The 26,455-nt window shown below is 37.3% G+C and overlaps 1 protein-coding gene across 1 annotated transcript in view; it reads right to left on the bottom strand.

Annotated features, from left to right (window-relative positions):
* The window catches only part of kcng4a (potassium voltage-gated channel, subfamily G, member 4a), a 28,667-nt gene extending 18,004 nt beyond the window's left edge, over positions 1-10,663 (bottom strand). The window contains exons 1-2 of the mRNA XM_067389213.1: positions 10,297-10,663; positions 7,784-8,698 (exon numbers count right to left, since the gene is read on the bottom strand). Coding sequence (XP_067245314.1) covers positions 7,784-8,533 — 750 coding nt within the window. The 5' untranslated portion in view covers positions 8,534-8,698; positions 10,297-10,663. The remainder of the gene's footprint in view (positions 1-7,783; positions 8,699-10,296) is intronic.
* Positions 10,664-26,455: the final 15,792 nt, after the last annotated feature.

Here is a 26,455-nt window from a genome sequence, read left to right as displayed (position 1 = left end):
GATGACTTAAATAACTCCAAATTAGATTAAAGAGCATTAAATAAGTGCAGATAACTAAAAATCAAGTTATGTGGCCTTTGAATATTGTTGTGAACCACTGAAAAACATAATCAATGTCAAACATGCACATTTGTAAACCAATGTTAAAAATGCAAATTTGTAATGTCTGCATTATCTAAATAACATTTCTAATAATAATTAAGTTAAATTAAATTAAGTCCAATTGTATGAAGGTACTGGTTTGTTGTAAACAAACTGAAATGGGTTGACAAAATTTGTCATCAACAGCAGACTTCTACAAGTGCACCCAATCTTGATCTAGTGTTTCCTTTAATTCCCTTCATTGACTGTGTCACTTTGGCCTCATCATGCTGAGTTTGGTGGTTTCTGCCCACTCAAGGTGAAACCTGCAGCATATTATCCAGATTGCGCTGTGTATTGTTCACTCTCTTTTGCCTTGTAATAAGGACCTAGGCTAGAAAACAGTGGCTAAGATCATTGCTAACCCTGCAACACCACCTGTTCCAGGAACTCCCCTTCTGGCAAATCATACAGCCAAAATGCAAAACTGCAACACAACACCGAAACCACTCATGCCTTGCACCTGTACACCATCTGGCCCTCTGTAATACTCTGTCCAACATAGCATGAGCAGGACATGTAGAGCGTTAGCTAGTCTGTCACTGATGCGTGTGTGGAGACTATGATCGGTCAAGAGGAAAATGAAACTAGCTTTGGTTTGAACTGCAAGACTGGCTAAACATCAGATGTGAATGTGATGCAGAGTTGTAAAACACCTTTAAATATTCTCTCACTCTATGTGCTTGATTACAGTCAGATGATTCATTTATCAGTTACATTTTTATTTTTTTCCCAGCACTTTCATCTAGCATATGTAGATAATCTGCTCAGCTTCGTGGCTGTTCATTATCTCTTAACGCATGTAATCAACTGAATATACCTGCAGTATAAAGGATTTGGATCACTGTGAATTTCCAGGTCAAGTGAGCTCTTTTTAGAAGGTTTCCATTAAATGACAATGATTATGTTGTATTTTTTTTGTGTTTTTTGTTTTGCAAACACAAATCTACTCTGTGCTTGATGCATTGGTTGGAGACTTTTAGCTAAATTAAAAACACTGAGTTCATGACATTATACTAAATATTTTATTCCCCTCTACATTTTTCAGTTCAGGCCAATTCAAACATGCATTAGTGTATAATTTCAAATGAATGAATGTGCCAATTCATCTTCTGTCTTGGCAGAACACTTCAATTTCTTTTGTGTAGTCCAATACCAGCTCTTTGGAGAGATCAGTACTGAGTTTTAGCTCATATGGAATAGACATGGGCCACAATGATTGACTAGTCATCTAATATAATAAACTTATGCCAAGTTTATTATATTTTTGTCATTATGTATTATTTATTTTAACATTAATATTTTTAGCACCATAGCTTTAAAGGCCTTGATCTTTTGATATATGACATTAAAACATCCTGCGAGTTTCATAGCTTAAAACGTCTCATTATAAACAAAGCATTTATTTAATCAAGCTTGAAAAACAGCTTGCTTTGATATTGGGTGAGCTGTGACGTCACACGCTTTGACGTGTCCGGTTTAAACAGCTAGTTTGCGTCTCTGTAAAGACTTCAGAAGAATCCCAGCATCAGAAACATGTGTATGGTTTATTTTAATCACGTTGAAGGATTATAAGTTTATTCTGAGCATTTTGTTTTGTCAGCAAAGCACGGTGTAATGGAGAGTTCACTAAGAAACTTTTGTTGAAAGATGAAGCAGTCAACTGACAGCAGCTGCATCTCAAAATTGTAAGTAAATGATTTCAAAATGCTTTGTAAATGATGGTTTTATATAGATAATGTTTTCAAAACACTCACGTGCAATAGCAAGTGGGCGTTGATACTGTTTCCCATGCAATGGTGTCACAAAAGTGGCTGTTTACTGAAAAAGCTTTAAAAGGAGCTACCCCTTAAAAATGGGTTATTTCAGACAGACATTTTCTTTTGTTAACACTCTCAGGTAGGTTTAGGTGTTGTGAATATGGCACGTTATTTTAAAACATAATGGAGCATTACACTTTTAGCGCCACTCACCGGACATTTCAAATCAGAACTGCGGTGATACAAACAAAACCAAAGAAACATAAAACATACCATATTAACGTTCATCTGTTTCAGAAAAAATTAACACAGTTTTAGCACCACTCAGTTGACATTTCACATTGAAATTGTCACGAAACGTACAGTACAGTCCAAAAGTTTGGAACCACTAAGATTTTTAATGTTTTTAAAAGAAGTTTCGTCTGCTCACCAAGGCTACATTTATTTAATTAAAAATACAGTAAAAAACAGTAATATTGTGAAATATTATTACAATTTAAAATAACTGTGTACTATTTAAATATATTTGACAAAGTAATTTATTCCTGTGATGCAAAGCTAAATTTTCAGCATCGTTACTCCAGTCTTCAGTGTCACATGATCCTTCAGAAATCATTCTAATATGCTGATCTGCTGCTCAAGAAACATTTATGATTATTTTCAATGTTGAAAACAGTTGTGTACTTTTTTTTTTCAGGATTCCTTGATGAATAGAAAGTTCAAAAGAACAGCATTTATCTGAAATACAAAGCTTCTGTAGCATTATACACTACCGTTCAAAAGTTTGGGGTCAGTAATAATTTTTATTTTTATTTTTTTTTAAAGAAATTAAAGACATTAATACTTTTATTCAGCAAGGATGCATTAAATCAATCAAAAGTGACAGTAAAGACATTTATAATGTTACAAAAGATTAGATTTCAGATAAACACTGTTCTTTTGAACTTTCTATTCATCAAATAATCCTGAAAAAAATATTGTACACAAATATTTTGTACAATTGTACACATTAAATGTTTCTTGAGCAGCAGATCAGCATATTAGAATGATTTCTGAAGGATCATGTGACACTGAAGACTGGAGTAACGATGCTGAAAATTCAGCTTTGCATCACAGGAATAAATTACTTTGTGAAATATATTCAAATAGAAAACAGTTATTTTAAATTGTAATAATATTTCAATATTACTGTTTTTACTGTATTTTTAATTAAATAAATGTAGCCTTGGTGAGCAGACAAAACTTTTTTAAAAACATTAAAAATCTTAGTGGTTCCAAACTTTTGGACTGTACTGTACATGGCGCTATGTATTTTCATTTTGCAAAAATGTTCCCACAGGTATATTTTTCTAATGAACCTGGGCTGGAATATCAGGTTACATCAAAAACCAGCCTAATTATTCAGGAATTTATTGAAGGGGTAGTACACCCAATTAAATTATAGTCATAATTTACTTTCCCTCATGTCATTCCAAACCTACTTGACTTTTTCCTTATGTGGAATACAAAAGAAGATATTTAGAAAAATATTAAAAAAGTTATACAATGAAATTCAGCGGAGTCCAAACATCAGGTCGCACGGATTTGTGACTTGTGAATTTCATTTTGTTCTAAATTTACAAAAAAATGCAGGAACAACTGAAACCACACATATGCAAAAAGCACATACTCTGGATAGTCTTATAAACATGTTAAGGTGAAATTTTATGCATACATGTTTCAATTTAGATATATTTCATCATCAGATATTTATACACACACACACACACACACACACACACACATTTACTGTATGCAATAAAAGAGTAAGAAAAGATGCGTTATATCTCAAGCTGCGAGTTACCTCTGCATAAAGATGAGGATACGCGTATATACAGGTGGCTAATCAGAGGACAGTAATCTGGATCTGTATTAAAATTATTTATTTCTTTTTTTTACTTGTTTGGAGGAAGACACACTTGACATTGCTCAAGGATCTTGCTGCGTGTGCTCTCAGGCGAGAGCACGTCCGAGAGAGAGAGTCGTGTTTGAAAAGGAATGTGTGGAAAGCCCTTATATGGACATGGTTTGGGAGTGTTCTATGCAAATTTCTGGCCTCAGGCATGCGGCCACTCATTTAGAATCCTCTAAATTCATTAACGTCAGAGCAATGTTAAGAACAAATTCATGTGCGTACACACACATTGTAAATTAGGCGGAATTTCTTCGTGAGAAGTTCTCATGTGTGTATAAATACTAATAATCCACACGGTTATTAGTTAATGAGACCCACTGACTCTTTCAGAATATTTTATTTTGTGTCCCACAGAAGAAAGACAGAAAGTCATACAGGCTTGGAACGACATGAGGGTAAGTAAATTTATGCTAAAGACTGATTAGTCCACTAATCATTCAAGAAATCCACCTAATAGTTGATTTTGAACATTTTATCTTTAAGATGGTCAGCTTCACTTTCACAGGACACTGTGAATAAGTGTGTGTGTCACTAGCACTTGGTGAGTGAGAGTTTGCAGGATGCTCATAGAATACAAACACCCTCGGTTCTGAGTCCTTGCAGCTGTAGTTCAAACAAAGCAAAATTTACACCTGCAGCCCCGGGGAGCTGAAAAAGAGAGAGAGTATAAGACAGCATGGGGGAAGGACGGGGCAGAGAGTGGTAACAAGAGTAAAGGTGAGAAAAGGCAGAGAAAAGATAAGAGAGCAGAAAGAAAAGAATCCCAAAAGAAGAAAAGGAAGGGTGGAAATGAATATTTAAGAAAGCAGTGGGAAAACTAGAAAAAGCAGGGCTAGATTGCATCTATGGTAGCACAAGAGTGGGAAAAAAGTTTAATATCCAGGAGCGAAGGAAAGTGAAGCACAGATCTATAGGGCAGATCCTATGGATGCTCAGATTCTCTTGACTATCTGATGTGATGTTTTATCCCTACAATACAGAACTAGCAGAATTAATTTTTTTTTTTAATATAGAATAAACTGTTACAAACCTGCTGAAGGTACACCCATGCGTACACATATTACCATTCTAGTACAGTAGCACTGCTTCAGACTTATCTAGGTGCCGCAAAGATAAAGGGTATTAGGGCATATGAATCCAGATAAAACTCATCTTATCACCTTACAAGAATGCATTTATTGTTATCTAAACAACATAAAAAAGGTGTTGCTAGTGATTATGAGAATACAGCCTGCAAACACACAAGATACTTAACCTCTCTGGAACGATTCCCTAGGTTGTCAGATTAAACAAGTTTAGATACTATACTCCATAAACGTTTTGTATCTCGTTTCTATTCATATCACGCTTAAAATACAAAACACAATTTCAATTGCACCACAGAGTTCAGGATTCACAATCAGAGTATGTATATGGAGTATTCAGACACTTAAATCACACTTAAAATGCCTGAATGAAATTATCAAACCAAGTGGCATCTGCAAACAAATTATGCTAACTTTACTTCACCAATGACTTTCAGTGGATGGATTTTCACATTGATCCCAACTAAACACATGTTCCACTAACATTTGACAACTAGAAAGTGTCCAAACACTGTATGTCTTGATTTTGAACAAAACAATATATTTTGTTTTAGAATTTCAAAACCTTTTGGAAACATTTTGAGTGTGCTTGTGCAACTTTTATGTAAAATGAATGCTACATGGTTTGATATTTTGTTGTTTAATGCAATGTCTTTCCTAAATATTTATGGGTTCCTCAAGTGTCCAGATAATTTCTGTAAACCACTGTACATTCTTATAGATTTATTTAGAGCTAGAACACAAGCTGCAGGGGTCTGTTTAGGTCACATTGATGTCAAAATGTTCAGACAAGCCTGTGGGTTGTTGAATTTATTCACTGTTTTTCTCTATCAGCTCATTGCGAGTTTGCTCACAGTGTTTCTCAGTTCTGTTCATGTTTCCTGTTTACTAGAGATTTGCTGCCTTGTCTTTCCGGATCTGATATTGAGCTCTAAACTAAAATTGTGTTGTATATAATTTATAGGGGAATAAAAATTCACCAAAAAAGTTTTATGCTTGTAAACATCCAGAAGTGTAAAACGTCAATCTGTACATCTTCACATTCGACTACACACAAAGAATTGAAAGTGTGAAGAGTGACAGAGTGAAGAGACAGAGGTGGTCATCTTGTTATCACTCAATGAACACATACACACACACACATTTCTTTGTGTACACAGTACACACACACACACACACACACACACACATACACATTTATGAGCAGAGATGAATGACTCCACGCTCAGACCATTCCTTTTCTACCGTGCTGGTGACACTGACAAACGGCCCGGCAGTGTGAATTAAATATGACAGTCTTGCTGCTTCCAGTTGGATGCTATATGCTGGTGCAACTGCGTAGACACTGCCAGATCTTACCTTGACATATACACAAGCACATTCAATCACACACACAATGTATTAAATTTTCCAATCAAAACACGTGGAGCGAAACTTCAGGCAAATGAAGCTACATTCAGTGGCCTTCCCCTTACATTTTGGACGGCGTGAGGTGTCTGCCTAAGGGCGATTAAAATTCATAGTCATTTAACAGCAAAAAGGTCTAGTCTTCTCAAGCGGACCCCCTGTGTGCCTGCTGACATTCCAGAGGTCTCTATGGAGCTGGTTCATTATTCTCTATGTATGTTTGCTGACATTGTGGAGGCATTGCCGGTCCAGTTCATTACTCTCTGGGTATTTACTGACATTGGGGAGCCCTGCTGAGGTGCATTCATTATTTCACACTAGGAACAGCACGCACAGGTCTGCTTGAAGACCGGAAACACACCTCCAGCGACACATTCTACCTGAGGAGAAGGGGGTCTAAGTGAACTAAGCCAAACATGTGTTTGACTTTTGCTGCTTATATCTTGTATCAAGACAAACTGAAGTAAAATGTACCATAGAGAGAATGGCTACACTATTTCCAGAGTGTTGGCTCAATAAGAAAGCATCTATGCATTTGAGAGCATAGAAATTTTCCAGATCATATAGGGTTAACTCAATCCCAAAAGTGAAAATGATGTCATTATTGAAATTAAATCCGTATATCATATAAAGCAATCATATCTCTTCATAAGACTTAAAGGGTTAATTCACCCAAAAATGAAATTTCTGTCATTAAGTTCCAAACCTGTAAGACCTTTGTTCAACTTCAGAACACAAATTAAGATATTTTTGACGAAATATGAGTTGTTGTTTTTTTTATCCCTCATAGAAAGCCACATAGTTACCACATTCAAGGTCCAGAAAAGTAGTAAAGACATCGTTAAAAAAATAGTCAAGGTGACTACAGTGGTTCAAACTTAATGTTACGAAGCGATGAGTTTTCTTTTTGTGCGCAAAAACAAAACAAAAATAATGACTATATTCATTCTTCTGTCCCTTGTCATTCTCCTAAACAGTTTACATTGTAAAGACGTTATATAGATAGTGCAGACTTCCAGGTTCTACGTCAGAATGGCGACTCAGTATTGGTTGACGCTGTACATGTGAGCATGGCACTTATTGGGTCAGCGTTCTGACGTAGAACCTGGAAACCTGCACTGACTATACAACATAACAGTGATTTTAATGGCGATGTCTTTACTACTTTTCTAGACCTTGAATGTGGTAATTATGTTGATTTCTATGGGGGATAAAAAAATAAACAATTGGATTTCATCAAAAATATCTTAGTTTGTGTTCAGAAGATGAACGAAGGTCTTATGGGTTTGTGAGAAATTAATGACAGAAATTTCATTTTTTCTTTGTTGGAACACAAAATATATTCTGAGAAAAGATTGGGACAACATGATGACAGACTTTTCATTTTTGGGTGACCCATCTCCTTATTCAGCCTGAGACATTTTGTACGCACTCACCCTATTCTCCTCCTCTCTGAGGTCCGGCATGGTGCTGATGCACAAGCTGATCACTGTCACCGCCACCATCACCACAGAAAAACAGGCAAACATCTTTCCTGGCAAGCCCGACTGAGGGTTCTCCACCATGTCCCTCAGATCGTTCATGAACTTGCGGTAACGTGTCTCCACAACAGGAGGGCGCAGCTGCATATTGCGCTGACGGCGCTCCTCCTCCCGCCGCTCAAGCTCGGCGACCTCTTCAATGCGCGTGTACATCTTGCGCTTGCAGCAGCGTTCCATGTAGGCCATCTCCACGCCCCAATAGTTGAGCTCCTCGTGCAGCGAGAGTGCGCACATCTCTCGTAACATTCGTAGCTTTCCTGCTGCTAGGAAGTTGAGGATTATACGAAACGCACTGGGGCTACGGTCGAAGAAAAATTCACGGCGGGCTTCATCATAATCGTCACAAACGCAAGCGATCTCCTCAGGGCTGCTGCAGGGTTTTAGACGTCCTAGGCGTGTCAAGGGGAACTGCTCCAACGTACTCCAAGGGAAGGTGTAACGGTTGCCACCCACGTTGATGAGGGCCTGCAGGCCGTGGTCTACCGAAAGCAGATCTTCCGATCGGCGAATGAACTGAGCGCGCTGATAATACACTCCCTTGATTGTCTCGGTTTCTGGGATCTCAGTAAAGATGTGGTCGAAGCTGCTGTCATCACTGACCGAGAGGTTACTGAAGTCATGATTGGCGTTGCTGATGATTGGCATGATGGCATTGAAAGGGAAAGTTGATCAAAGTGATGGACGAAGCTATCGTTTCACCGTTAGCCTGATACCTGGGTGCTGGGCATTGAGGTGTTTATTCCAAGGTAGATCCCATAGGATCTCGTGCACAGTTCAGTGAAGAGCCAAACAGCCCACATCATTTGCACTCTGTTGGAGACAAAGAGACAACAAAACTCAAAGAGGTCAAATAGTTGTGTTCATGAAAATAAGTTTGTTGATAGAAATTGTATAATATCCATATTTACAGCCATGCTCTTTGTATTTCAATAAAGGAGGACACTGTTGTTTGGCACAGTCTCTGGAGGCTGGGTGTATTAGCAGAGACCTCCAGACATCCCACAACTCTTAACAGAGATTGAATAATTTGCTGTTGTCAAGGTGTTTCATTATGCTAGGGTGGGAGTGATAAACTATTTATTATTAGAAGCGTATTCCCATTGGGAGCGAGGCTTGCTTTACTGTGTGGAAAGTTAATTGAGGAAAGTGTGCTGAGCAGCCCAGTGGCAGTGGCTCTACCAAGAACATTCTCTCCAGTACAGGCTGATGAGCAGAAAGTGAGGGGAGCAAGATTCTTCATAATCACACATAAGCAGGTGTTAAAATAGGGTGGAAATTAGGAAGGATGTGAACCAAGAAGACAACGCATGATAATGGCAAATGTGTCTAAACAATAGCAAAACAATGGGCAACAACAGACATCACGCAAGAAGGGTCAGGGGCCACAGCTTATTTAAAAATACACTACACGTCTGAGTGATTTATCGACTTTAGTAAATTTAAAAGATCAGTATACTTTAACTTTAACTCAGAGGGGGTTCCATAAAAAAGAAAAACTATATCTGCCATCTGGTTACAAAGAGCATTTTTGACAACCATTCAAAAATGTTTATTCCAAACAAATCTTTTTGCAAGCAACATTTAAATCCCAACATTTCAGTATATTATACTGAATTATATACTGAGTATATTATATATATAGTAGCTATATTATTTCTGAAGCCAGTTCATTTTGGTTATTCAAAAACCTTTCAGTCAGGCAGTAACTTAATTAACCTGAATCACAATCAATGTATAATTGACAAATTTTAGAAGGATCATATTTTTGCCGCCAATAAAAAGTTGTTGAAAAGTCATTTTAAAACTCTATGATACACATTTTGCAAGAATTACAATAATTTTGTTTGAATTACAATAATGTGTTGAAATCCGAAACGATCTCATCATTTGTCAACAGACTCCTGAGGGCAGCACAGAACTGCATTCTTATATCCAAAATAATTCTTCATCAAAAAAGTACCAAAATAATTGTTCGTAGAATTCTAATCGTTTAAGGCTAATCAGAATAGTTAAGACGAATCGTTACAACCTAACGATTCCAATCCCTATCCCATTCCATCAATACATTCTTAAAGAATTTATGAAAATTCCTGGCTCATTCACAACCCATAATATAAAAATGTATAATATGATATGATAGTTCAATCGCTGCTGAACTTTAACTTTATTAAATCTGAAAATACATAAATAAATGTTCAAAAACATTATTTTGAAGACATGTGTTAGACTGTGTAGTCAATGTATGAAACCACAGACACAAAATAAAGCTAAAGCGAAATCAAAACACACCGCTGACAGCCTAAAAGTTGATAAATACGCAATATACGCAAAAATGTATACGTTAATGATTATATAAAGTTTACTAAATAAAATCTACAAGAGCATCAAAGTAGAAACTCCCAACTCACCCCTCGCCACGACTCCGGTCCTCACTTTCTTCAGCAGAGACATTTTCTGTCCACAGTGCTCCATAACCGGATAAACGAACTCACTTTAGTATTTACTTAACGCTTCTTGATGGAATGCTGAAGTCAGGGGCGGGAAAATGATCAGAGCGCGAATATTCTTCGCTGACACATCATTACTGTCCCGCGCGCTCAGAGTCACTATCACTGCATAGACCCGAGCGAGTGTGTGTGTGTGTGAGTGAACGGCGGTCGGTCGCGCGCCCCTCTCGCGCTTTGAGAGAAGCACTGTAAGTTTAAAGGGAAGTCTAAATCCTCGTAGGTATGTTCTGAATTCAAACCCTGGTCACGTACCGTTCGCACTCCGACAATAAACCTTATAAACAGCAGATTATTGTAAAACAGTTTCCTGTTTTAATCGAGTTTTAGATGTGCACGTCATTGTGCGTCAACGCGACTGAGACATTAATTATTACACTCGCAGTGGACACTTGAACCGTTTTCCCGGTGACAATGACGATTTCCGAATCCAGTAACTGAATATGAAGATCTTTAGGCAAAATAGTCTGCATTCCCAACATAATATTTGTATCATGAGGTTGTTTCATCAAACGCAATATTCCATTACGACAGATATATCTACAGGTAAGTGCATCAGTGTTTGCTGTACACACAGTAGAAATCATGATGTCTATTTACGCATTGCACACAGTGCAAACACCCCAGGACAGCCCAATTAGTTTGATTCAGTATTTGCATACATGCTGTTCACCTGGCAGCACTATTATGGAGCTTACAAACAGACGCGTACAAAGTGTGCATACTGTACTCATTAGGTTGTGCATGCCTAGGGAAATTCTAAAATAACTAAGCAGTTTGCGCAGGTCCTGGTGGCATATGAATGGAAAGTGAGACAGCTGGCATTGTGCACTCACACTCTCCATCATTTGATGCCAAGGGTCTGCACACATAAAACCCATGAATGATTGCACAGATATGCACTGCTGATATATGCATATCCACCCCCTCTTGACTGTCTCATTTATGTACCCCTTCAATCATACATTTATGTACGTTTGCCACATAATAAGGCCATTCCGAGGTTCACTTATTTTTCCAATACACGTAGCCTACACTAAAAAAAATGAAAACTCTGGAATTTCTAGTAAAAATGAAATAATAACAAGGAAATGGCAAGTAAAACAGACTTTATTTACAACTTAATTTTTTTTTCTTACAGCTATATTTGATAATCAGTTAATGTTAAATATGTACTTGATCTGATCTGATGTTCTTCAAACAAAGAACATAATGTATGTATAATGTATGTTATACATTGTGCGTGCAATATATATATATATATATATATATATGTATATGCATATATTTTATATATATATATATATATATATGTATATGCATATATTATATGTATATACTATATATATAATGTGTGCGGGTCGGTCATGTACACTTAGCTTAAAGTGATGTGCACCCAACAAATCAAATAAGACATTTGTCTTCGATTATTTCCGTTATTGATGTTATTGATTTTATCAATTAGTCCAAACCTACTCTATAGCTTTGTTCAAATTCGGAGGCTACATCTTTTAAGGACTCGGACTTCAAAGGTCACGCCTTCGAAGGCCGCAAAGGTCAGACAGACCATTGTTAAATGAGACAGTCTAGTCTATGGATGATTGTTCTTTTGCCTAACAACTGTGACAGCTGCTGTTGACATTTGTACTGGACTTTTTTGAAAGATATATTCAACTGTCTGAAAACAAAACAGGGTTCACAACCTGTATGTTCTCATTGGTCTATTTCTGTATATAATGAAGAGTATAAATCGCATCTAAGTAAGATATGTGAACATTTGAACCGCTTTAAAGTTTTTATTTTTACATTTGTTTCATTAGATAGTCAAGTAAGTTGAAGCCCAATACTTTCAATTAAAAGTGTAATCCAGCAATTTCTCTCTCTCTCTCTCTCTCTCTCTCTCTCTCAAAAAAAAATAAAATAAAAATCCTGTTGTCACCGGGACGCAATGAATTCTGGGGTAGGCTACACTGCAAAGGATCTATCCGTTGTATCCTTCATTGCCTGGGAAACCAAGGATGCATTTCAAGGCCACAGTTGAAGGAGCCTTTGATTTGGGACAGCCTTTGTCACGCCACTGTGAAGCAATCAGCCTTCAAAGGATGTAGCATCTGAATTGGGATGTAGCTTATATGTGATTTCAGGGCCATTACTTCAATTCACACCTAGTTATATTATACCTTAAGGTGATGATACACTGGGCAACTTTTTGAGCAGTGTTGCCGAGCGATGATGCTTGGGCACTCTCCCATTGAGAATGGGCAACAAATTTCAATCTGGTTACTTTAGATCTCAATGGGAGAGTGCCCAAGCATCATCGCTCTGTGACATTGCCCGGCAACATTGTTCAAAAAGTTGCCCAGTGTATCTTCACCTTTAGTGGACCCCCTTGTCAAAGGGCCTAGGACAATATTTCTTGTTGTCTCCCAGACGACAGCCTTGTGTGATTTATACACACACAAGCGGGTGGCTTCATCAAGTGATGGCTCTACAACATTTAAGAGAAAAACGAGACTGTTTGAGAATGAGACAGAGGGGGAAAAGGACAGGAATCAGTTGGAGGATTAAACTGTAATCCCCAGTGACAAAGGGATGGGGTCAGACTGATGAGAGTGTCAGGCTGGGGGACGGGACGTGGAGCAGCTTCAGCAGCTGATGGGCAGTTGTGTGTCCCACTGACATCCGTCTGATTCAGTGTAAATTCCGATCAACCTAATTGCTCCTCAAGAAGATGTGTGAATAGCTAGATTACTGCCAAACAGTGGTCTGCCAGAGTGGAGGAGAATGAGTTACAGAGCTGTGAGACTTTCTCAATCCCAATAATATAGGTGTTTGATGAATTCCCTCCCCCGCCAATTGAATCAATATAATCAAAGATGTGATTTTTGCTGTGCTTGAAGCACAATTACTAGGTGAGATGGAGCAGGAAATGCTGGTTCATACATAACCATGCTCTGTTTTGATTATCGGACAGCAATCCTAATCCAGGGTGATTTACATAACATTCAAATTTGTAATCAAATCCTGAAGGCAGCTAAGGGAAGCAGGTTAAATGAGTTTTCTCCTGGGGGATGGCAGATGTCAGTCATCTGGAATTTGGGCCGGTCATAGCATTGGGGATAAGAAAGATACGCAGTCTGAAGCCTTCCATGGTGTTCTGTATTAAACATTAATGCTGGAGGATGGGATACATAGACCTATCCCTTTATGCAGACATCAAACCTCCCTTTGAGCTTAAATTGGAATTTGAGAACAGCCAGGAACGTAGAACTCCCTTGCAGTCAAACCACCACTTTGCGTGTGTGTCTAGTGTGCATGTGTGTGTGCTTGTCAGAGAGCAAACTGCAGACCGGATATCCCCATACAGGAGGGCCAAAAATAGAATGGTCTTCATCATCTGCACAGGGTGAAGCACATCTGAGCCTTTCCTGTACCAAAAGAACCCCGTCAGCATTTCAAACAAACCGCATGTTCTATAGAACGAATCCATCTGCCTATCAATTAACTCTTGCAAGCAACTAGAAGTGTCCACTTCTTGTCAACAACATCAAATGATATAGTTTACAAGGACACATGGCATTGCCAATAACTGCAGCCAGCAGTGAAACTAACAGGACCGTCTGTCTCACATTGAGGGACTTTCTGTGGTCTCTGCTGTGCGTGCAGTGTTTTGTTTCCACATTAATTGAGTCTATTTACATCAGCAGCCCTTACCCTGCTGCTCAGGTTACCTGTAATGACACACCTGGATAAGAACTTGAGCGCTCAACCCGATCATCTCACTTCCCTGATCTCTGATCAGTTTACAGACGCTATGGCTCCATTTTCAGGCCCATCATGAATCAAATCAGAACATTGGAAAAACTTTCTTTTCTTTCTTTCTTTCTTTTTTGAATGAAATATTATCAATGTATCATCTTCTCTCCTGTTAAAGTCATCATAAAACTGCTTTTCCAATCCATTAAACTTCCGTAATGTGATACATTTACAAATGAAACAGGATGAGGGAAAAAAATGGGGTGGGATCTGATTTAATCTCTCAGAAACTGAATAAAAAACTAAGCACTATTACTTTACTGAAACACCGAACCCACGTTTGATGAGGGTTTTTACCCTTAATAAATTATTTTTTTTCAAATTAATTATTTTCTATATAGCAGTGACCTTTATACAACAATACAACAATGGCTGAATATTTGGATATTGGTTAATATTGAACAATAACTATAGACTCATTGGAAAAATGTGCCTCTACCTACATTTTCTTGGTAGCTCACCTGGTACAGTATTGTACTTACGATGTGAAGTGCTTGGGTACAAGTCACGTGAAACATGAGTCACGATAAAAGAGCTCAAACAGTTTTAGAACTGGCATGGTTGCTTTAACTCATCACATCATCTTTTGTTAAAGGTGTACTTCACCACTTGAAAGTGGGTTTTCAAAAAAAAAAACTTGGCTGCCTATACAATAGAAATGAAAAATACTTTTTGAAATCGGTGCCACAGAGAATGAAGGCTGTTATCTACCCTTTGCCAAATAGGCAAGAAAATTTCAACACCCAAAATGGGCATGTTGCCATCCAAGATCAATCCCACCAGTTTGCTTTGTATACGCTTACCAGAGTCAAATACTGCCTTGCTTTAGTAGGGAATACTTCTTAGCAAACATTCAGTCTTAATGTTGTCGAATTATGTTTGGTCAAAATGTGTATATTTTGATATCATGTTGAATTTGAAGATGAGAGGAGGCCAATCAGAGCCTCTCAACATTTCCCAAATACCCTGACCTGTCAACAGGCTACCGAAGAATGAAGAATAGACCAAGACAGGACACGAGCACTGCCATGGAGATAACAGCTTCCAGCAAAATACACAGAACACAGAGCCTCATATTTTTCTGTAGCTACCCAGCGGCTATACGGGCGTCTGTGGACTGAAGGACCACGCAATCCTGGGACAGATAATTCAGCTTTATCTGGCCTCCCCACAGACAGTCATCCAAATTGAATCGCCATTCCTGCAAACCGTGCAATGAATCATTAACTCATTAGAATGAATTCCAGCTTTCAAATGAAGTTTCTTCTACACACCAAGCATCCATCGACACACATCGTAACAAAACCAACAGACTGAATCAGTCAGCTTCTCTCCTCCACACCTCTCCATGCCCAGGGGCAAGAAAAAATGGGGGAAAAAAAGGAGTTTTCAATCATTAAAACCCGGTAGGCATGATATATTTTAATTTTAATGGAGAACTAACTCTGATAAGCAAACACGTACTGGGCTGTTACATTGCCTGGTCCAATTAATCATTACATTGCAAAAGAATTCAATATTCTTGTCAGGAAGTATTTGCTATAGCTGAGTTAATAGGGCTCTTTCTCATTCCTCTGCCGATACACTGCTTACAGCGGGGATATTGACAGTGTGTTAGCACACCACAGCATCAAACACGGGAAGCGAAGTTTGGTTCGACCAAGTCACAATAAGTAGGCTGATTGATGTTTTAGTTTGAAGTTGCTTTATTATGATCACTTTAGGTAAAAAAAAACAAACAAAAAGGAACAAAAAGGAGAACTTTAGCAGAATGTTTGATATAAACATAGTGACCTAAAACTAGCAAACTCCAAGAATGCTTTCATTGCATGAAAAAGAGCAACATAAATATTCTCCTAAGCTTCTAATGAATATTTTCAGTGAATAACATCTTAAATGTCCGTCGTGAATGCAGTGTTGTCATTGCTAATTAAAACTTGTTTAAAATTAAATATAAATATCAAATGAAAACTTAGACTTTCATTTAGTCCATTTCAATCGTTGATGGAAAAGACCATTTACAGCCAATACAGGCAATTTTTTCTTAGGAAATACATGGTTTTTGAAGCTTTTTAAGTTATAGCGCCACCTATGGTCCGATCTCCATAAAAGTTGGCATGTTTCTTTAAAATCTCAAATGTCATTCCCCCTCAATCCCGTGAGTCAAACAGGCCCACCGAGTTTCCTTTCGATCGGCCTCCCTTAACCTTGTCTGATAGCTGCTCATACTTCATTAGCCGATGGTGGACATGTTTTTTGAGATGCATCAATGTCCTCATTGACAATCATGGCACCTTGGTCAATGACATTTCATGCCAAGTCAATCGAACTAACGGTGAAGTAGTTATATCCATTTTCATGTTTTTTTCCCCTGTTATAGTGCCAACAAGTGGCCATTTGCCACATCATCCTTTTTCACGTGACCACAGAATGAGCTCTTACAGGTGTGCTGAGTTTGGTGAAAATATCTCAATCCGTTCAGGAGTTATAGCAGTAAAAGTGGCTCTGGCCAATTTGAACGTTTTGGCAGCCCATAGGGACACTGAATCTAAATTTCAGCTTTCTTTTCTTTTTTTTTCTTTTTTTTTTTTTTGGGATAATTATTGACAATCAGATTCCAGAGAATCTCTAAATTTTAACAATTACAATAGGGTTTCAGCGCTATGCATTTGAACCCCTAAATAACACTTCTCAGAATATTGGATACAAAAACACGTACAACAGAACAACCAACATAATATTGAAGAGAATGGACAAACTCAGGGTATACATAACATAAGTCAAACTAATCAACGAAATAGAGAAAAGGTGCAGATCATAATCAATCAATGAAAGACCAAGAAAACTAAATTTAAACACAGTAAACGTGCAAAACCCACCCAAAATAGACTACCCAGAATACCAATAACAAGCATCTAACTAAAATAAATGTTTATGTTAAAATACTAAAATTACTGATACTAAAACTTAAAAATCAATTAAGCTTAACAGAACGCTAAAAAAAAAAAAGACAAAAGCACAAAGATTAGAACTAATAATAAAAATTCTATAATAGTTTATAAATAATACTGGAATAATACTGCTGAAACTTCAGTTCCTCAGAAAAAAAAGTACATTTCAGAACACTTTTTTGGAGCTCAGCTGCCTCAGATCCTATGAAAAAATAATGCTCTGGACCTTTTGTGAAATAAATCATGATGGTTGTAAATGGTGAACACACACGCACATACACCACACGTATACTGTACGCTCACAAAATGATGCCTTTGTGTTCCTTTGTCACCAATAGCTACACATAGTCCATGTTGAATGCCATAAGACTGCCATAGCCTAAGGGGAAAAGTTCAAGACAAACACATCAAGGTTAATGAATGACCTCTAAAGTACATGACAAAGCTTCAGACCTCATTTAAAAAACATGTGCCACTGGCTGGGCCTGAGTCATGTTCTCTTGTGACAGCAGTGTACAGTACAGCCCTCAGTGATCAAACAGGAGGGAAGAGGAATGGCCGGTCTAATAATATAGAGAAAAAGGATCAGTGCCCAGCTTGTTGAATATGGAGCAGCTGCCTCATACTAGAAATGTAATGAATCCAGTCATACATACTTCAAAATACACCTATTTGACAACAAATATGAACATAAACCAAGCTCTTTGAGGTCACAGAAAGCAAATGAAAACCAAGAAGATAGATATTATTGAAGCTTTATCCATGTTTTACCACAAAGAATGCAAGCACTTCTCAGAATAAACAGAGAAAAATAGGCCTACATTTAAAAAGTAGAAAATCTATTTGTCATGTTATCAATTTTGTCATGTTATCAGGAAGTATTAACCTAATACTCAATGTTAAGCACATATAATGTTAATAAAAAAATAAAATATTTTTTTTTTTTAACGATTGGAAGTAATTCCAGCATTGCTAACTATGATATTGTTTCATTGGCAAATAAATTTTGACCATTTTTTGATTAAATGCTACTACGCTAGTGCTAAATTAATGAATTCTCTAATCTTTGGTAAACATGTCAATGCATCTTAGCTATAACTAGCTGTTGTAATATAGTTGTGCTGTGAAACATGTTTAGGATTACCATAAATGATAGATGCACTCTGGAACGTAGCGGCCAGATTAAAATGCTGATACACACACACAGAAAGACACACACCACACCTCTACAGAACTCAGCAGCAAGCTCTCTGCAGTCTTCTTAATCAAATACAGGTCAGAATCGGCCAGCCTCACTGAATCCTTTCATCATGGGGCGTTTGTGCTGCCTTTGCTTTTAATCTCACCCTCCCACCCACATACACACACACACACACACACACCCACACACACACTTTTTAAAGGAGTAGTTCATCTAAAATTTTGTCATTATTTACTCACCCTCATGCCGAACCAAACTCCTTACATCTTTCTCTCCTCTGTGGAATAAAAAGCGAGACTTTCTGAAGAATATCCTGGTCATTTGATATAATGAAAGTGGATAAAGTAATGTGCTGTCAAGCTTTAAAAGAAAAAACATAAAAGTGGCTCATAAGACTTGTGTGCTATATTGCAAGTCTTGAAGTGATACTGAAGTATAGCTTTGAGTTAAAAACGGACTAAATTTAACTTCCATCCTTCTCGCCTTCACAATTTGTGAACTAATCATTCTATTGAGTCAAACCTTTTCAATTCATTGCTTAATTTACATGACAGTGAGTTAGTGGTAAAAGCTAGCTTTTAAACGTTAAAACTAAATGGATACACATGCACATCTGCTCACATATTGCCACTCTCATTCGCACATAACCTTGAATACACTAATTATTTTGTGTCTTACTGAGTGAAATAGGAAATGGAAAGCTGAATACTGAATAATTCGACTTCAAAGTGTGGGTCTAAATAAATGTTAGAAAATTAATAGAGGTCAGAAAGAACTTCTATTGATAGAGCTTTATATCAAAAGTAAATGAAGGAATTGCAGCTTTACATAACTGGGTAAATGATATGGGAGTAACTGACCTTTCATACTGTGGGATTGTGTCAAATGAGTTATTTTCTCTCAAGTGAAAATCTTAGAATTAATTAATATGATTGTAAAATAAGTTTGGCTGCTGTAATCCTAAAATAAAATGAGTTAGAGGCAGTCTTTGATTAAACAGAAATTTCTTATATCCACAGAATTTGACTAACATTTACTTGAATGGTTCTCACCCTGGTCCCTGATTTGGTTTGAAATCATGGTCCAATGAAACTCATTCTGTTATAGTACAGTATATTGTTCTGAAATCACCAAAACTGTTTGGTTACTAACATTCTTTAATATATTATATTATGTCACTCAGAAGAAAAAAGCATGAGGGTGAGAAAATGATTACAGAGTACTGAATTATCCCTTTAAATCTCCAGTCACACTTTCCAAATAAGAGGCAGCAATTGAGAGCATTAAATTCAGTAAATCTCTTGGGATGGGTTAAATTTGAATTTTGTGTCACCTTTTGGCCACAGTTAGATTCATTAATATTATATAGGTTAAATTTAGCATTTTTCAAAAAATGCAAATATCAGTGTTCTACCATTACTTTTAAAGGGTTAGTTCATCCAAAAATGACATTTCTGTCATTAATTACTCACCCTCATGTCGTTCCAAACCTGTAAGACCTTCATTCATCTTCGGAACACAAATTAAGATATTTTTGATGAAATCTAAGAGATTTGTTATCTCCCATAGAAAGCAATGAAATTACCACATTCAAGGTCCAGAAAAATAGTAAAGACATCGTTAAAATACTCAACGTGACTACAGCGGTTCAGCCTTAATTTTATGAAGCGATGAGAATAATTTTTGTGCAAAAAAAACAAAACAAAACAAAAAATGACTTTATTCAACAATTTCCTCTTTATCTTGTCATTTTCCTAAGCAGTTTTACGTTTAAGACACATTGCAGAGCTTCTGTGTACTAAGTTAGAATGTCGACTCAGTATTGGCTGGCTCCTGCGTCAGCATCACACGCATGCGTCTTGGTGCTCATGTGAACAGTGTCAGGCAATACTGAGCTGGCGTTCAGAGGTAAACACGGAAGTGCTGCACTGCGTCAACTATGTAGGAGACTGATGTGATGCTAGTATCATTACTCAATAGGTATTTCAAACCAAAGACACTGATGGCAGAATTGTTGTGATTTGCTTTTACAGCAGTCTTTGTGTTTCTTTGGATAAAAATCGTTCTGGTCATGGAGCATGAAGTTAACTCTGTAAATGGAAAATAACTTGAATCCACTGCTCTGGGTCTCAAAGGGCAGAACTGGAGAGCCTTTTCTAATCTATTGCTGATATGGTTACAGTGCATTCACCTCCACTCTCAACACAATTACCACTATCAAATGTAAAGCTGGCCCATTCTGACGTCACGACAGGGAGACTAATGCATAGTGGACAGAAGTGAATGCAACACATATGGTGAAGTGTACATTTGCCTACAGATATTGAAGGGTGTAAACAAAGACACATACGGTTGGTCAGAAAGCAAATAATAGCCTGCTGTTGTCATGGTGGGATCCGAAAAGGAAAATCTTGGTGGTGTGAGAGAAAATGGAGAGAAAAACAGAAACACAGAGAGAGAGAGAGAGAGAGAGAGAGAGAGAGAGAGAGAGAGAGAGATGGAGGGGCTTTTAATGAGATCTCTCATTTTCAAAAGCTCGTTTTTTCTTTTTATCCTTCTGGTCTCATATTAATCCCTTCATTGGTATTCACAAAACAAACAAACATAACCAACAAATACAAAGAAACAAGGTTTATGAAAACAGTTGGATACTCTATATTTTACAGATAGGCTACTCTATATTCTTTTATTCTTCTAGTATTGTAAGAACAAAAAAAACTTTAGACACACACACACGCATATATATATATATATATATATATATATATATATATAGCTTAAAGGTGCCCTAGAATCAAAAATTTAATTTACCTCGGCATAGTTGAATAACAAGAGTTCAGTACATGGAAATGACATACAGTGAGTCTCAAACACCATTGTTTCCTTCTTCTTATGTACATCTCATTTGTTTAAAAGACCTCCGAAAAACAGGCGAATCTCAACATAACATCATTAATCATTAATATGTATGCCCCCAATATTTGCATATGCCAGCCCATGTTCAAGGCATTACACAAGGGCAGCCAGTATTAACGTCTGGATCTGTGCACAGCTGAATCATCAGACTAGGTAAGCAAGTAAGGACAATAGCGAAAAAAATGGCAGATGGAGCAATAATAACTGACATGATCCATGATAACATGATATTTTTAGTGAGATTTGTAAATTGTCTTTCTAAATGTTTCATTAGCATGTTGCTAATGTACTGTTAAATGTGGTTAAAGTTACCATCGTTTCTTACTGTATTCATGGAGACAAGAGCCGTCGCTATTTTCATTTTTAAACACTTGCAGTCGGTATAATGCATAAACACAACTTCATTCTTTATAAATCTCTCCAACAGTGTGTAATGTTAGCTTTAGCCATGGAGCACAGCCTCAAACTCATTCAGAATCAAATGTGAACATCCAAATAAATACCATACTCACATGATCCAACGCATGCATGCAGTATGCATGACAAACATCTTGTAAAGATCCATTTGAAGGTTATATTAGCTGTTTGAACTTTGTAAATACACTGTATTATAGTCGAGAGCTCGGGGGGCAGGGAGCACATGATTTAAAGGGGCCGCGCACTGAATCAGTGCATAGTTAATGATGCTTCAAAATAGGCAGTTAAAAAATTAATAATTTAAAAAACAAAACTATATTTTGAGCTAAAACTTCACAGACACATTCAGGGGACACCTTAGACTTATATTACATCTTGTAAAAACTGGTTCTAGGGCACCTTTAAATCAATAATTCATGTGCATTTTTTTATTGTTTTGAAAAATGGCCATGGAGCAACCCATTTAATGTACACTCAGACAATCATAAGCACAAAATAAACCCTTTCAGGATGATACACGACCCTGAGTATATAAATGATAATTACTGTCGGAACATTATACCTACATACAGTGTACGTACTTATAAACTCACATTATGATTCTACGTTTAAAATAGAATACAGTACTCTTAGGAGTATTTAGAATATACATATACTTGTTACTTTGATTGGTTATAAGTGCCCACCTGTTGGACTCAACAGATTATCACAGGCATGGACACTTGGGATCTTACAGCAGTTACCAACAACAACCACAGCACTGTTCAAGTGTAGAATGGAGGATCCAAATGCTTTTTCACATTCCACTACTAATAAAACCTAAAGAAAGAAGGGAAAACAGAGAAAGGACACTGAAAGGTCACAACTTCAAAGGCTTTATGTTGGTGGTCCCATCAATCTCCCCTTAGGTGCGGGAGAGCCTGAGTGTCACCATAGGTCAGCTTGTGATAAATCACTGGGTTTGTTTAATGCGTTTTCAGTGTTCACGCTGCACTGTGAAGTGGGTCAGGGACAGGTGAGAGGAAGTGGAAAAAAGAGGTGCTTACAGAGAAACCGCCCATCCTATGATCAATTTTGGGAAGCGAGGAGAGTGCTCATGGTTTTTATGATCATCTCTGCCCATTTATAAAAAAAGTCTGCTATTGCTTAAGTTCCACTTCTCTGTCTGGTATTACAAAGTACTAAATAACTCTGTAACTTCCTGACAGAACATTTTTAACAAGGCAATGAAATCCACTGTGGTGCCATTGCACTGCCTGTGAGAGAAGGAGACAGAGAAATGAAAGATAGATATAGGTACATATACACTACCGTTCAAAGGTTTGGGGTTAGTATGATTTTTTTTTTTTTTTTTTCAAATAAATGAATACTTTTATTAAGCAATGATGCACTAAATTGATCAAAATAGGCTGTTTATGAGGATACAAAATATTTTTATTTCAAATAAATGCTGTTCTTTTAAACCTATCCATCCATCAAAAATTATACAGAACAACTGTTTTCAACACTAATAATAATAAATGTTTCCTGAACACCAAATCAGAATATTAGAATGATTTCTGAATGATCACATGACACTGAAGACTGGAGTAATGATGCTGAAAATTCAGCTTTGCCATCATAGGAATAATTTATTATATATATTAAAATTAAAAAATTATTTTTATGGTATTTTTGATCATATAAATCAGCTTTAGTGAGACTTTTATAAAACTCTAACTGACCCCAAATGTTTTAACAGTAGTGTATGTACACAATTAATTATATAAGTCATAATAGATGTAATTTATATATGAAGGGGGATACAATTATTACAATATTAAGGGGGAAGGTGATGTTGGTAAAATAATTTCTCTCTCCAAATTCTGCACACAGCCAGAGATTCTGTACCAATCACTCATTACCACTTGAATTGTTACTTTTCCTCTGCCAACCAGTGTTTAAAACTGCTCGAAACTTAACCCACGATGCTCAGGATCCCTTTCAATGATCTCAGTCTTTCCCAAGCTCAGATTCTCTTACACAGGACATTCATTATTTAAAATAAAAAGGGGGAGGGAGTAAGATAGAAGAAAAAGACGTAAGAGGGAACAAACCACCAAACATTTCATCCATTTGAAGTCACCAGCAGCAGAGGATTGAACCTAAAGGACAATGTGCAAAGTGAGTCAGGTCTACTGAGTGAATGAGATGTAGCATCAACCAGCCGGTGCATGTTTCATGAGGTGTCCTGTAAATGGGCTGCAAAAAAAAACAAATGTAAGTCCTCCGAATTCTTCTTGGATGTGCTCCAATGTCTGTAGGGCAAAAGGGGTTAAAGTTTCGTTTAATCTTGGCAAGATTTTCACCTTCTCTGAAGAACTTTCCCAACCTGTCTGAACCAAAGGATTCTATACCTGTTGAAAGCTATCGGTATTTCAATTTCAGTTTGCAGTCAGCGCCAATCAGAATATACGTCTGAAAGGCTGTCCAAGGAAAAAAAGTTGTTTTGGCCTTCTGCTAAGAAGAGTATAAGAAGGGTGAATATACAGGTGCATCTCAATAAATTAGAATTTCATGGAAAAGTTAATTTATTTCAGTAATTCAACTCAAATTTTGTATTAACTCATGTATTAAATAAATTCAATGCACACAGACTGAGGTACTTTAAGTCTTTGGTTCTTTTAATTGTGATGATTTTGGCTCACATTTAACAAAAACCACCAATTCACTATCTCAATAAATTCTCATAAGATCAATAAAAAAAGAATATTTTAAACAGAAATGTCAGGCTTCTGAAAAGTATTTTCATTTCTATGCACTCAATACTTGGTTGGTCCTCCTTTTGCATGAATTACTGCATCAATGCGGCGTGGCATGGAGGCAATCAGTCTGTGGCACTGCTCAGGTGTAATGGAAGCCCAGGTTGCTTTGATAGCCGCCTTCAGGTCATCTGCATTGTTGGGTCTGGTGTCACTCATCTTCCTCTTGACAATACCCCATAGATTCTCTATGGGGTTCAGGTCAGGCAAGTTTGCTGGCCAATCAAGCACAGTAACACCATGGTCATTGAACCAGCTTTTGGTACCTTTGGCAGTGTGGGCAGGTGCCAAATCCTGCTGGAAAATGAAATCAGCATCTCCATAAAGCTATACAGCAGAAGGAAGCATGAAGTGCTCTAAAATTTCCTGGTAGATGGCTGCGTTGACTGTGGACTTCAGAAAACAAAGTGGACCAACACCAGCAGATGACATGGCAGCCCAAATCATCACTGACTGTGGAAACTTCACACTGGACTTCAAGCAACTCGGTTTCTGTGCCTCTCCACTCTTCCTCCTTTCCAAATGAAATGCAAAATTTACTTTCATCTGAAAAAATTGGTACGTGGAATGTGACAGTTGTAGCCCATTTTCTGAAGATGTCTGGGTGTGGTGGCTCTTGATGCACTGACTCCAGCTTCAGTCCACTCCTTTTGAAGCTCTCCTAAGTTCTTAAATCAGCTTCGCCTGACAATATTCTCAAGACTGTGGTCATTCCTTTCACTTGTACACCTTTTCCTACCACACTTTTTCCTTCCAGTCAACTTTCCATGAATATGACCAGCAAGCTGTACTCATCAAAATGAAAACAAAAAAGGCTGGAATTATTTTACTTTATGTCTAATAAATCTAGAATATATTTAAATTTTACTTTTTGAATTAAATTACAGGAAAACAATAACTATTTCATGATATTCTAGTTTATTGAGATGCACCTGTATTTAAAGAAGAAATGATGCAAATGAAGCAGAGGCTCATAGGTTTTTTTCTGTCTAAGCAAAGTGAAAACCCTTGCTCTGTCCAGTGTTTTGAAACAGACAAATCCCCAAATGCATATTTCCAGCTAGTGATTCTGCTATGCCTGCCAGAGTTGGATTGGTTGGAATTAATTGAAAACTAACTTCATAGAAACTGTCTTGGTTTCTCATGATTGCATTTCCTCTCATTACTATATTGAACAAACTTGTTCGTAATGAACAAAGTGCTTTAACTGAAGGCTAGTTTAGAGGTTCTGACTACACTGAGCTTTTTACATGTTTCTTTAAATCAATTTCTGCTTAATGATGCATATTTTGTTTTGGAGACCACAAAAACTTGCCCTAAGTCAGCTATAGATTGTACAGAGCATATGAGCCCTGATGAAACTTAAGTGATGAATTCTATACCATGTAATGTGAATCCATTTCTATTTGAGACAGCAACGTGAGAAGCAATGAATATCAATGCTATGGAGACTGAGAATGAAAGATAAAGCACCTCAAAAGATAAAAATAACTAACTAAATATATATGAATAATCAGAGCTATATGAAAATTATACATTTGGTAACTTTATATCTTCATCCTAAACTACCAACTAAAAGAATACCTGCGTCATGAGCTGCTCATAGTCACCTTCAAAGGTGACAAGGAGGCACCCATACTATGTAATGTAATGGTTTTGACTCTGTGTAATTAGTCTGCGTGGGATTACAACCCAGGGGATGGGCAATAATAATTGCCAGGGGGGAGGTAGTTGGAGCATGCCATGAGATAGACCAGGATGCCCTTGATGTCCCTTGCCAAGGAATGAGAGTCATGCCTAACAAAGGGGGCCTACACCCTGGGGGAGACCATGTATAGCATTGTATAGCAAGGACACATTCAGGCAGCCAGTCACCAAAGAGATGGATTTGAAATGAGGGGGCATAAGGAACAAGCATGGTAGAGGTGACAGAGATGGGAGTAGTGATTGATAGAAGGAGA

The sequence above is a fragment of the Chanodichthys erythropterus genome, chromosome 7 (genome assembly GCF_024489055.1).
Source record: "Chanodichthys erythropterus isolate Z2021 chromosome 7, ASM2448905v1, whole genome shotgun sequence".
In the NCBI taxonomy this organism is placed as follows: domain Eukaryota; kingdom Metazoa; phylum Chordata; class Actinopteri; order Cypriniformes; family Xenocyprididae; genus Chanodichthys; species Chanodichthys erythropterus.
The sequence above is the reverse complement of the archived record's forward strand: the minus strand, read 5'-3'. Positions and strand labels throughout refer to the sequence as shown.